Source organism: Pterocles gutturalis, unplaced genomic scaffold, assembly GCF_000699245.1.
Source record: "Pterocles gutturalis isolate BGI_N339 unplaced genomic scaffold, ASM69924v1 scaffold43046, whole genome shotgun sequence".
Classification (NCBI taxonomy): domain Eukaryota; kingdom Metazoa; phylum Chordata; class Aves; order Pterocliformes; family Pteroclidae; genus Pterocles; species Pterocles gutturalis.
Genome location: NW_010101971.1, coordinates 22,330 through 36,647, shown reverse-complemented (window position 1 = coordinate 36,647; position 14,318 = coordinate 22,330). Strand labels below are relative to the sequence as shown.

General features: G+C 37.4%; 1 protein-coding gene across 1 annotated transcript; it reads left to right on the top strand.

Annotated features, from left to right (window-relative positions):
• Nucleotides 1–195: 195 nt before the first annotated feature.
• Nucleotides 196–12,638, top strand: ABCG5 (ATP-binding cassette, sub-family G (WHITE), member 5; the record flags this gene model as incomplete). The annotated part of the gene is made up of 9 exons (XM_010084985.1): nucleotides 196–328; nucleotides 1,646–1,785; nucleotides 2,922–3,051; nucleotides 4,870–5,083; nucleotides 5,332–5,537; nucleotides 6,432–6,570; nucleotides 9,344–9,529; nucleotides 11,210–11,322; nucleotides 12,442–12,638. Coding segments are annotated over 9 exons (1,458 nt in total), but the record flags the coding sequence as incomplete, so codon positions are not given.
• Nucleotides 12,639–14,318: the final 1,680 nt, after the last annotated feature.

Below are 14,318 nucleotides of genomic sequence, written 5' to 3'. Positions count from 1 at the left end.
GTAATTTAAATAATATATTAAAAATAATGAAATAGAAATGAGGGCAGGTACCTTCCAAGTAGAATGGATGCAAGTAGCATATTGGGAAAGCCATAGCTTAAAATTGTGTCTTTTTTTCTTCCCGTTTTTTAATTTTGCACAGAGGTATCTGAGTTGGACTGTGTTTAGTCTTTCTAAATTGTAATTATTTTTCAGGTAGATGCAGTTATGGCTGAGCTGAGTCTCAGCCACATTGCCTACAAAATAATTGGAAGCCGTACTTTTGCAGGAATTTCTTGGGGTGAGAGGCGTCGTGTTTCAATTGCAGCCCAGCTATTACAAGATCCCAGTAAGTACCACTGTATCGATTTTCAAGGTAAAACAAAGCAGTGTCACTTTGTGCTCCTACCATGGGCCTCCATAAAACACTTCAAAATACAAAAGCATGTTCTGTAATTCAGCAAAAGCTAGTCTAGTAATGGCAGAAAAGGATCAGCAGTAACTCAGGTCTGCCATTAATCTATTAGTTGATCTTAGAAAGTAGACAATTTTAAAATCTTAGGGACTGAACATAGGCTTAGACTTGCATTTATCCTTTTAAGTCTTTCTGAGCTCACCCTTAGTGTATATGAAATGTTGGTTGTGGCACATAAATTTGTAGGCTCTTAGTGCATTAGAGCCACGCATATGCGAGCATTGAGCCATGTATGTCTGAGCATCATGTATGTTCCAGAGCCAAAAAAATTCCAATGAATGAAAATCAAAGCAGAGTAATTAGAAGGATTAGACATAGGAAACACTACTGTAAACTTTGTCAGTTTTGAGATAGTTTCTTAAGAAATCTTATGGAGTGAATGTATAGCATGCATTTGTTAGATTCTGGAGTCCTTGTAGTGGTGCAGACGTGCTGGAACTGCATACCAGGCAGCATGTATATCACTGCTACTGGTGACTCCTGGAGAGTTTATATGGTGTAGTTATTGCTCAGTGAGTTCAGTAAACTCTATAGTAAACACTAGAGTGATTCTGTGTAGACAAACCGATAGAGAAAACTCTCCTCCCTTCTTATCCTGATCAAGGTTGAACTGCCCTCTTCTGTGCTTCTATGTAAAAATAATAGATTTGACTGTAACTTTTACCCCCCCATGTGCAATAAAAGCATGAAGAAAATGCAGTAACCCCCCCCCACCTCTCATCTGTGAAATGACATATGCTGTATTTTAACAACTCTAAATTTGTTCATAACAAATTCTATGTGTATATTTAGATTTAATTCAGATTATAACTTCTAGCTAATTATGTCAGTTAAATTTACATTTGTATACATGCTGAAATTTATCATTATTGTTCTTAAAAGCTGATGTATACATCAAATCTACTTTGGTAATTTTCAGCTTTCACCTGAACTTAGAAAAAAAATGATTATGCTCTGATCCTGCAGTAGTTTTTTATGTCCTTATTCCTATTCACTGAAACTGAACCACTGAAGCTAACTAAAACTGAAATACCACATCATGGCAGTATCTATGCATACTCTGCTTTACACGTGAAACTTCACATGTAAAGTAATTCCTAGACTATTTGCCAAATTAGCTTCAAAGGCAGAAGCTATAACGTTGACTTCCCCTTCACCTGAATTTTAGTGCTGTTCCTTGTCATTTTACAGAGGTCATGCTACTTGATGAACCAACGACAGGGCTGGACTGCCTGACTGCAAACCAGATTGTCTCACTTCTCTCAGAGCTTGCACACAAAGGCAGGATTGTGATTATTACAATTCACCAACCTCGCTCAGAACTCTTCAGGGTAAATGATATCTACTCTTTGCTTTTTTTACCAGGCTTTTTAGTGCCCAGGTTCTTTCAGGATAAAAGTACAAGATTCAGTATACTTGCTTTCAAAGGCTCTCTTCCTTTTCTCCTGTGTAAATACAGACTTGTCTTGAACTTTATAGCTCTGGCCTTCTGCCTGTCACAGAGCACTTTGGGACACATACTGCCCTGTGAAAACAGTATGCACACTGTGTGCCTAATCTTTGTGTTACGCAGCTACCCAAATCAAAAACACTGGGAGAAGTCATGGAAATCCCCCGTGTGTGCAGGCACTGTAAATACTAGCACTTTTTTTATCTTTACATATTCATATTTCAGTAACACTTGCAACTTGAGACAGATAAAAGACGTGGTTTGAATGGAAAGGAAAAAAAAAGAAATCTCTTTTGTCAAGTGGTGTTGGTACACCTTGGTCACGTGGTGGGGCAGGCCTGGTTTGCAGGGCTTGTGCTGGGGAGAGCATTTCTCCCTCCCCATTACTGTTTTGCATTTTGCTCTTCTAACACATCCACTGTCCACTGGGTGAATGCAAGGCACCCCTTCCCTCGATGACTGAACTGAGTGTAAGTGGTCATGAAGCCGGAGGGGAGTGACAGAGGTTTTCCGGACTGAAAGCAATCCTGGCGCCTTGGGAATATGGATTGACCATAGCTGGTGGGAACCCTGCCCTGGCAAATGTTCACTCAAAGAGCAGTGCTGTTGAAGTCCTTAAGCACTTCAGGTTAATCTTCCCAGCAATTTGGGGGTTTTACAGACTGGGGCTATTAAGCACCAAAGGAGGTCAGTCAGTAAGTGAAGGTGCATTAGAAGTGAAGTCAGAAGTCCACAGTTCCCATTTCTGTTTGTGGGTCACCTCTGTATGCTGCTGTCTCTGACAGTTTTGAGAATGACTGGTTTTAAGAGCTTACAAATGTTTCATCTTGCATAACCACTGAGAGGTGCAATAACAAGGACAAACTTCCTTTGACAGAAATATATTGAGGAAGTTTGAATGTGTCAGGACTATTTTTCCTGTCAAAGCATTTTTATTATCAAGACATTAGCTGTACTGAAGAATTAATGTACTGCTTCTTGGTACGTATGGCTAATATATTAATTTGATCCCCACAGTTATTTGATAAAATAGCCCTCATGACCTTTGGAGAAATGGTTTTCTGTGGGAACCCTATGGAAATGATCACATTTTTTAGTGACTGCAGCTATTCTTGTCCTGAGCAATCAAATCCTTTTGACTTTTATGGTAAGTTTGTCTAAGTTGTTTTGGTAAAAATGTGGGTTTCCTTTAGACAAACAAGTTGTTTTCTTCCCCAAATTAAAGTTTTTCCAGAGATAGAAATGTGTTTGAATTCTTCCCCACTTTTGTAATTACTCTAAGCTCAGAGAAGAGAGAGGGCTGGGACTAGCTAACCTCAACTGACTCTGTAAAGCAGCAAAACTTTGCAGTAGGTCTGAAACACAGCAGAAAGGAGTAAACTACCAATAAAAAAGGAATCTCAACTTCATGAAACCTGTGGATTCCTGATGGCATCTCCCTATGGCTGTCCACTGTTGGAAAATCAATTTGATCCCAAAACTGTGGAAAGTCCCATGCTCTTATGGACTTCTCTGCTGCTAAGCAACTGAAGACCGTTGTTGCCTGAAGGGAAGGATGTAGAATAAATACAGGATGTCTGAGGCATCAGTTATCAGAGATTCACAATTTCAGGTTTCAGAAAGTTTGTGGAGTTGCTAATATATGGGTGAGCTAGTGGATGCTTCAGGAGATAATAATAACAGGCTGTTGGCAAAAGCTGAAGAGTACTGTTTTATTAATTCAGGATGAAAAAAAAGTGCCAGCATGATATTTCAGAAATGAAGCTTGGTTTCACTGCAGAGCTTCTGTGTACCTGATCCATGCGGACACATGTTTGAAGAACATGTTTATGTGCTTGTGTGTGTATATTTGTACATACATATGTGTGTGTGTTTATCTGGTTTTTTTTTAATCTAGTATTTCTGCTGATACTAGCTGAGCATTAACCAGGGAATTTGACCAATCCAAAAGCTGTATTCAGAACCACGGCACATTCAGAAGAGGCAGTGTTCTTTTATTGTCTAGATGGCACCCTAAATTCAGAGAGAAGAGAGGATGGTTGTTGACATGAAGGTGGAATGGGATGAAGTTGAAAATACTGGTGTGACAGTGAGGATAATTTTGCCTTCAGAAATTTGAATAGTCTTGAAAAGCATAGATGATTTGAAATTTAGATCCACTTTTTAAAAAGCCTGGTAAAGAGAATACTGCATTCTTCAAGTGTCAACCTTTGAATGTGACAGGAAAAAGAAAAAATACAATTTAAAGCGAAGAATCACCAGAATATTTAGTCTTCGGAAAATTGGTAGTTTATATTTTTTGTGTGATTTAATGATGTGGATGAATGGATGGATTCTGATAGCATTTACACCAACAGCAGAGGAAAACAGATCCTATGTGTTGAGTGTGGGTTACATTATTGAAATGTCACATATTGTGTTTATTAAAAAAAAGTACAAATGCATGGTACAGAGTAGCTATTTGGTCTAGTGACTAGCTGGTGTTATCATTTCTTAAAACACACCTGCTTGCCACTTACTTTGTGTGTGACTTCTAGCAAGTCACGCTGGCCAAGTTTGGAAAAGCATGTCTTCATTTTGCGTCATCTCTTCATCCTCATCAGTGTTCATCCTCAGCTGGTGCTCTGTCTTGATCTTGGCAGCAGTAGCGCTTCACTGGTGGTACAGCTCTCTGCTGTGCAAGGAGAATGCTAAAGGTCTGACCAATGTACCACTCAGTCCTTGCATTTCCAGATAAATGACTCAAACTTCAGGATCCTACAGAGCCACAAAACACAGAGATTTATTGTGGCTGCACAGTTATTAATTCATACTGCTTCTAATGGAAGGGAGGACTAAAAGAAACCCTGAATACTTTCAGTGGACCTTTTCTTCTTTGCAGATTTTAGGATAGAGAAATGGAAAAATTAGTGGCAAGGAAGGGAAAGTGATGTGTATATACAGTAAACACTTTGTAAATTTACAGTGGACCTGACATCTGTGGACACTCGAAGCAAGGAACGTGAACTCGAAACCTACAGTAGGGTTCAGGTAATTCTATCAGCCTACAAAAACTCGGAGATCTTTAGCAAAGTACTGGCATCCATTGAAAAAACAAAGTGTATGAAAGATCTGCCACCAATACCATTCAAAAACAGAGACTCACCCAGTGCCTTTTACAAATCATGGATTCTTTTACGGTAAGACTTTCTTTTTCCCCCTATTTTAAGAAAAATCTTTTTCTTATCCACTAATCTTTTGGGGTTTTCTCCCCACATGTAAATACACTTTCTTGGTTATTTTGATCTACCACTGTACTTGTCTCTGTCTTTTTTAATATATTGCCTTTTTGTGGGCACCGAGTGTGTAAGATGTGTTCAAAGCTAAAAACCCTATCAAGGTGTGGTCAGTCATAGCTAATGAATGTATTGTTTTGTTTCATTATCAGGAGGACAACAAGAAACTTCTCCAGAGATAAGATAGGCATCATCATGCGTCTCCTCCAGAATCTGTTATTTGGCTTGTTTGTAGCATTTTTCCTTCTTAGACTAAAGAATGACCTGGTAAAAGGAGCTGTGCAGGACCGTGTGGGGCTTGTCTACCAGTGCGTGAGTGCCCCCCCCTACACAGGGATGCTCAATGCTGTTGCCCTTTGTGAGTTTCTGTCCTGTATTATGTGCAGCAGCAGGTATTGCTGCCGCTATTTTGTAACTAGGAAAAAAGTCTCTTATGAAGGTAGTCATCTAAAGGATCTTAACAGTTTTAGTTAATGTCAGAGCTGATACAGAAGCATGAAAATCAAAGGCAAAGCAACAGGAAGCTTCATACCACAGGAAAAGATCAGCCCATCAGAGGGGCTCCAGGTTCACAGCTCTTAATGAAGGTGTATGCCCTGAGCCCTGCCTCTCCTCTGTTGCAGCCAGCCTGTGTATGGAAGCTTTTTTCTGAAGTGTGCAAGAGCACTGAGCTTTCCTGTGTGTAGCATTATAAAGGCACGACAGAGTCTAGGTCTGTAGTTAACATCTGAAGTGAGATCAAAACCAAAGACATGGAAAAGATAGAAGTACTTAACAGCTTTGACAGTGATTAAGGATAATTAGATTTAAGGGTATTATGTGATGATTTTTCTTAGACGATGTTTCTCTTACAGCTGCCATATTGAGACCAACAGTAGTTTCTATTTAGAGCCCTAAAAACTGTTCTGCTCATGTAGGGAACATACATAGCTGTCATCAGCTTGGGATGAGAGCACCTCAAGAAATTGTCCAGTGATGGCAATTTTTTCATGTCTTTAATTTGTATCTGCAGAAAGAGAAGGCTGTCCTGCATGCTGCCTTGTTAGTCCTCTTTCATTAAGCTTACCAGCTTTTGCAATCTGCAAGGAGTGTGTTTTGCATTTATAGCAGGGGGAAAAGCGATCAGACTGGTCTTAGAGTGTTTTTTATATATTCTCAAAGTTGTCTCTGCTTCATTTCTTTTTTGTTAGCAACAAATGTCAGTCTCTTTATTCAATGCTGATTTAATTTCTTTCTTATATATTTAATCCAGTCCCACCTTTACGTGCTATCAGTGACCAAGAAAGTAAGGATGGCTTGTATAAGAAGTGGCAAATGCTTTTAGCTTATATAGTACATTTCCTGCCCTTCAGTGTCATCAGCGTGGCAATTTTCAGCACCTTTATATACTGGTAAGCACTTGTACCATCTATTGGATTGTAATTTTCTTTTTGTTATCAGTTTCAATTCACATGTCAGCACCAGCCCTCCTGCTATTGTCTCTCAGAATGGCTACAGAGAAAGCTTAAGTGAAGATGACACAATCTTTACCCTTCTCTTTCAGAGAGGGTTAAAACACATACTGAGTAAGTGTGTAAGTTAGCAGTTCTCTAGGTAACTTGGGAAGTTTTAATGTGCCTGGGATGTTTATAATTTTTGTGACATTTTACGTTACATTTAGAAAGTCAGGAAATAAGAGGAAAAAAAAGCGAGGAAGACAACAGTAGATATGTGACAGTAACAAAGCTTCATATTTCCCGAGACATTTGGGGTTTAGCTATAGCATATGGAAGTGATGACATCCAAATCCCTCTCTTACACTCTCCAGAGAAAGGCACTTAAGTGGATTTCTGATAGTGGAAGAAAGGTTTTGATTGTCAAGTTTTTTTTCTCCCAGTACATTCATTTCCTCACACCAATGTGAACTAATACCTCAGAATGGGATGATGAAATATTTCATCTTTTCATTGCCTTATATATCACATAGGTCTGCTTTTCATTTCTGTTCCATTGATTTCCCACCTTCTACTTCTTCTGAACTTAATACAGTCCATGGCTGCTGGCATAAGCTAATAGCAAAATAATAGGGACCAATTTCTGTCCTTCAAGATTTTTTGGGGTTTTTTGTTTTCCTAATTATGAAAGGAGTGGTGTGTAGTGCACTAAAGTTTTGTTCAAGCAAGGTCATCTTTCCCTTTGTCCCCTTAGCTACCTGAGCTTTTATTTCTGTGAGCTGTCAGTGCTGCCAGCTTCAGGCAGTGCTCCCTGAGAAGTCCTTTTTCACAGACAAACAGAAACTATGCCTCCTTCCACTAAGCATTTAGAGGATGTCCTGTGCTCACCAGAGCCCCTCCATTTCTGCCTGCTAGTGAGCTGGTTGCCAAGAAGGCATCCATTTGGAAAGCACCTTTTCAGGCTCAATGCAGGATGGTTTGTGGAGCTCCTGAAGATCATGAGCCACTTTTTGTCACACTCCTTAACGAACAGGAAATTTGTATGGACAGAGACTTTGCCCTTCTTCTTTGGTAGCTTCAAATGCAACCAACAATAAAGAGTGTGGTTCTGGTTAATGGGTAATACTTACATAGCGTATCTTTGCTATCTTGTGGTTATTTGGTGATGTGTCAGAGTGATTTCATCGTGCCCTTAGACCTCTTAGGGCAAGAAGTTCCGCTCTGAAATTTTGAAGATTGTATCTATGCAGGACTAAACTTTTCTGCATGGACTAACTTTTGGAGAGGCTTTGGTAGCCTCTGGTATGTGTTCTTACAAGCCATTCCTCTCAGAGTTTCTGTTTGTAGGGTCAGACAGTTTGGGTCAGAGAGACCCAACTCCTATCTGATCAGACACAGGGCAGGTCTGGCCAAGCACAAATACAGCCACGTTTGCAATCAATTTAATGTACACTGTTAATGCTGATTTTCTTAGCTGAAGTTGCTTCTGGGAAATGTTCTAACAGTTTGTATTATCCTGCCATTCTCTCTTCTGAGTTGCTATTTTGTTGTTTTTTTCTTCTCTTTCTATTCCTACCCCAGATTTACCAGTCTGTATCTACATAGCTCAGTGTGAAGTATTAGAGCACTTCAGAAAAGGGGATACTTTCATGCTAGGACTTTGGAGAGCTGTTCCTTCTGCACCAGTCTGTGATTAAAGGTTGTTAGATACCTGCTAGCTTGGTGAATGTTTAATACTTGAAGAGTCAATGTTCAGCCATCTGTTTATAATAGAGACTGTTTTGGTGTTACATGCAAAAAATGCTAGAGCAAAGCCTGTGAGAAAATTAATACTTCTGTTTTTAAGACCATGTTGGAACATGGTAGATAAAAAAAAAAAAAAAAAAAAGACATAGGGTCTTGTGTTGAGCAATGAAAAAGAGAAAAATTGTTGAATAGCTGCTTGTTAGCTAAGCAAACCATGTAGTTTGTACCTAGCATGAGGCAATTTTGGTATGAGGTATTTTGGAAAAAGAGTAATGTGTCACCATGTAATAAAAAGTTTTGTCATCTGTCTTATAAGCTATAAGGCTGAACTGAGTTTGCCAAGCAGTTGCTGGCCTTTCTTAGCTTTTTAATCTTTAGTACAGGCTGGTGGTGTGGGGGGACTTCTTTCCTTAGGTGAGCTCGGGAAAAGCTGAGAGCAGCGTGTTGTATTAAAGAGTGCAGAGTATGGAGGAAATGGCATTTGGATGAATTACGTGGGTGGTGAATTCAATTAGCCTTGCATTTAATTGAGTCTATCCATTTTTACATTTGCATGCACAGTACCACAAGTGCAAAAATTCCATCTGCTAGTTATCTGCATAAAGACTTTCTCTAAATACGTGACTTACATAAATAACTCACACTGCATAAGGTCTAAAAGGAGGAGGATGCTAGTTTAAGGGATTGTAAAAGCCATGGTGGTTATCTTGAAACAACACAGATTTCTGCTACAACTACATCTTTACATAACTCTCTTTAATCTAGATGGAGAAAATCTAATATATCTGCACTTATGGCACAATATTAAGTGATGTCATTTATGTTAAGGCTCCAAACAACATACTAAGGGTTAAGACATAAACAGTTCACTTAATGAGTTATAATTGCAAAAAAATTTCTTTTTTTTTTTTTTAAAAAGCACTATGTTCCAAGCTTAGTACCAAAACACTGGGTTTTAAATGTTCTTTTGCTCATTTTTGTACAGGACTGCAGGCTTACATCCTGATGCTTCCAGATTTGGAGTTTTCTTTGCTGTTGTCTTGGCATCTCATATAATTGGTGAACTACTAACACTTGTAATACTTGGTGTGGTTCAAAACCCAAATATAGTCCAGAGTGGAGTGGTGCTACTTAATTCAGCAGGTGTGATAGTGGGAACTGGACTAGTAAGGTAGGAAAAAATGTATTTCATTATTTCGTTAACATTTGTTAATGTTAAAATAATCTGCCTATAGAAGAGTGCCATGAACAGTCTGCATTGCAGCAGCACAGTAATGCACAGGTAGCAATGGAAAGAAAGTGCAGCTGTTATCCTTCAGGGGTAGAACTACCTAATCGCGTTAGACCTTGTACTAAACACACAAAGAAGACACTCAGTAAGTTTCAATATCAACAAAGATATTAACTTTTTTCACTTTTTGTAAATACACTGAAGAAAAAACTGAGCAATTAATATCTGTCAGCTCAGCTGGATTATTTTACTTATGCCAACATCATGAGGTGAAATGCTGTCCTCATTAAAAGAGTCTACCAAAAAAAAAAAAAAATTCCTACAACTTCTAGTAACTGCTGTAACTTATCAGACATTAAACATTGGGAATGAAGGCTTAAAAAAAGTTGTTCTCAACTGTCTTATTAGTGTTATTCTCCAGTTTAGCCATTAAACTTTTCAGACACTTTTTCTACCTGTGCAGACTGAACTACATAAAAATAACAAGTTAAAGTAGTGTAGTAAATATGCAGGAAAAATTATGATCCACTTGCTGTGGAAACAAATGTTTTTGCGTTGTAACTGCATGAACTTTGAACAGTTGTCCTCTTGTGTTTGTCAATACTTAAATCACTATTTTTTAAAGAAACACGTAACAATAAATTCTTTTCAAAAAAAGCTTTCTTATGATGTTGAGGAAATATGATGCTCACCTGAGATCTTTCCAATGAAAATGAATTAAGCCTAACAAAATACTATGTCAAGTTGTCCTCAGGAAAAGCATATGAGTCTTCACAAAGCTGATGATGCTTTGTCTCTTCAAAGAAGATCTCAGCTAATACTTGCTTATCAAATAAAATTGGGTTCATATCTAATCAATTTGGTCCCTGACAAATCTCAGGAAGATGTATATTTCTAGCGACAAGACAGTTATTTGCACTACCATAGTCTAATGCCTTAATAACTTTTTAAAAGTATGAGTGGTTTCTAACCTTATTTTACAGTAGAGATATTTCTAATTAATGTAGTGAATCTCTTTGATGATTAAACTTCGTAAGTAATGAAGGATATTAAAAACAGCATTGAGACTTGAGTTGCTGTTTTTTTTTTCTGTTTATTTGCTTAATTATAAAGTCTTGCAGTATTTTAGGTGCAGAAAACTGCCCAGCCTTGTTGAATAATGTTATTTCAAAATTTCAGTATTCTGTTCTTCTTCTCATTATTTTTTGCTTCATTCTTGCATTTAGTTTTCCAGTGAATTGAATTTCAGGCTTTTTTGGTTTTGAAGATGGAGTGTGGGGGGGTAGTTTCTTACAGAAGCAACGCATTTTTGCACCTAAGGTTTATATTGGGTCTTGTCATGTTCAGTTTATCACTGCAATGTGAATATCTAAAAAGTTAATAAAATTGTCACTGTCCATAAACAAGTTGGGGCTGAATGTTATGACACTGTACCAAAGTCAAGAGACAGCCTTCATCGTTGTCTCCTCATTTAGCAATTTTTGTTTGAAAAACCTACAGGTACAGCCAAGAACTGTTTCTGTAACAGGTTACGACCAAAGATGAGAGCTTGTTTTAATTTGGGGTAGAATTGGCTCTTGGCATGTAAAAAAGCCAATTTAACTTCTCTGTTTCTTTAAGGACAATTGAAGAAATGCCAACACCTTTTAAAATTCTCAGTTATCTTACCTTTCAAAAATACAGCAGTGAGGTTCTTGTAGTCAACGAATTTCATGGCTTAAACTTCACATGTGGTAAGTGTTCAAAAAAAAAAAAAAAGGCCATTAAGTCCATTGTAAATAATTTTAATGAGATGTCGATACTTCTCTTCCTTCTACATACAATAAAAGTATCTTGATAAGTTAAAGATAACTTGTGAGTTGTTCAAAAGACCTTATTAATTGGTAAAGACTTACTATAACACCATATCAGCAAGCTAGACAAAAATTTGGCTTCTTTTTCCAGCTATTTCTCATTCTTTCCGTTTTTCATCTTTCTCTTCATCTATTCTTTTATGCCCTTTGGGGGCATTTTGGAAGGTAAACTTTGCAGCTTGTTATGTGCTTATTGGAGCAGTGCTACACAAATAGAAGATCAATAGATTTGTGCAATATAAGATCAAACATCAGGGACCACTGACAGGTAACACCTGACCAGATGTCTCCTCTCATACTAGTGAGGCTTCAGTTCGAATATGTTACTGTGGCATATATTGAGCAGCTTAGATCTGTCAGGCTGTGAGCCAGAGAACTGGCAAAACAGAATCAATCAGGTCAGCAGGGTTATTAGCTAACATCCCTTAATGCAGGTAAAACTTACAACTTTGGAGCTACCCTAAGATATTGGCCTTTGTAGCCAGGTGTCTGTGCTCTTCTGCAAGGCTATATATTCTTTATCCACTCATCTCTTCTTTCCCTCTTTATTACAAGAGCATAGATGGCAAATGTTAGAAAATGAATCCATGACTTTGGCAGTAATAACAAACAGCTGACTTTTAATGTACCCTTCAGACAGTCTCCATTTCTTGAATTCTGGAAGCACTCAACAAATACGAACACATTGGGCAACTTGCTTCTTGAGGCCCCCCCAGATAATGTGTCTGAAAAGCCATAAATCTTGTTTGGCATGAACAAAACAGAAAGCTCCTAGTGTCCATTTACTCTTCCCTTCAAAAAATACCGCATAGATTAACTGCAGAAACATATGGCTTCTCTGTTCTTATTCCAAAATGATGGGAAATACTGCTGTGGGTATAGTTAATCATTAAAATAACGTTAGGGCTAGGTATATTAAATGTATGAGCTAGATACTGAGGCCTGAGTTTTAATTTTACTGATTCACCTACTAAAGAAATTAATTTTTTCTTTTGACAGGCGAAGCCAACAGTTCCACTACAATTAATGCTGCATGTATTTTCACTCATGGCATTCAGTTCATTGAAAAAAACTTTCCTGGTGCATTGTCCCGGTTCACAATCGATTTCTTAATACTCTATGCTTTTCTACCAGGACTTGCCATTGTAGCAATTCTGAGCTTCAAAATAAGAGAGAGAATTATTGGCAGGCAATAAAAAAGTAGCAGTGCTAACAATGTCTAATAATACACTCTGAACTTGATTGTGGTTGAAGGCTTAAACTGACGGATTTAGATAGAATTTCAGTGATTATACATACAGAAACACATTAATCTTCTCATGTTTGTTTCCAACTGGATGTTTTCCATCTTGGGAAACAACGTTCTCTGAAGAGTGTGAACAGCTTCCTGCTATTGGTATTCCCATCCCACTCTCCAATCAGCCATAATCTACAGTATTACATGTTTTAAAGGACTTTTTGAATTTAATTTAGTCAGCTGTTGCTATCAATTTTTAACAATGAGCAATGACGCTCTAATCTTTTTCAGAAAGTTTTGGTTTTTAACCATTACTGATAAGCAGAGAGATATAATTGCTACTAAATCTTGTATTTTAACTCCTATGCTTTGTTTTGGTACCATTTTGGGGATCTGTAGAAATGCAAGGAACCAAAATACGTGTAAATAAAGACAGAATCAAGAAATCACTCCACTTTAATCTTATGCCTACTTTACAGTCAATAATACAGGACCTTTAAGCAACAGAAGAGTGACCTAATATGTTTTTGTCTTGTAAATGATGGTAAATCAGAAAATACAATTAAGTTATTTATATCTGTTCCTTCTTTTCATTATCAAGTTCTAAATCTTGTTTTGGAAGTAGTTTGTGAATTACTTTAAAAAAGTTGTTTGTCAGTTCTTGGAAGCTTGCATCTTTGGAAATCATTCTCATGTGCTCACTGACATCCCAAAGGTCTAAGTTATCTGTTTAATCAATGTAAGTACCTGTCAAAATTGAAAGCCTAACAGACACAGAATTCCTAAATTTTTTAACTTACTTCGCATGTTCAGTGAAGAAATTATTTATTACAGAGGGATAGTTAGAGATTTCTTCGAGGAAGTATATTTGTATCTTAAGATTCCATAAAAATATAATTTAATTTTATAGGTTTGAGATGATGCACTTTGTTACAAAGAATTTGAAATCCTTGAGTTAATGCAAGCTCTCCACTTAAGTGTGAGGCCAAGATTATTTCTAATATCTTTATGTATTATATTCTAAGATACAAATGTTATAGCAGAAAAAAATTCTATGAACAAATATGTTAAAAATAACAAATAACTTTGAAGAGCTAGAAAAGTAACACATTAGTTTGTCTTTCCCATTTTTATGCAAATGTATGGTGGTTTATCAGGGAACATTCTTGCAATCTGTTCTGCCAAGTGATTGTTCAGACATTTATTCTCTAATAAGTCTTAGCTCTCAAGAGACGCCTCTGGCTTTAATCTAGAACTTGACTTGCATATTCTCAAAACACTCAGGCCATAATCATGAGGATGTCCATGGACAAAAAGCTGTGTCTAGTTTAGGCTGCCGTTTCACCAGCTTGGGCTGCATGTGAATCAACTATACTTCTACCACTAACCAAATATCTGTCAAATTGATTAGACTGACTTGCTAGCATTTGAATATTTGACAGAAACGTCATCTTCTGAATTCTGTGCAAAGTTATTACAACATTATATATTTCAAGAAATAGTTCCTGTATCAACCCGTATGATACTGAAACAGAGATAAAGCAAACTTCTCAAGTTTAGACCAGGTCAAACCTGGTTTTATTGCCACTTTATTCTTCCAGTTTTTGAGGAACTATCTTATTCAAATATATCAAACAAC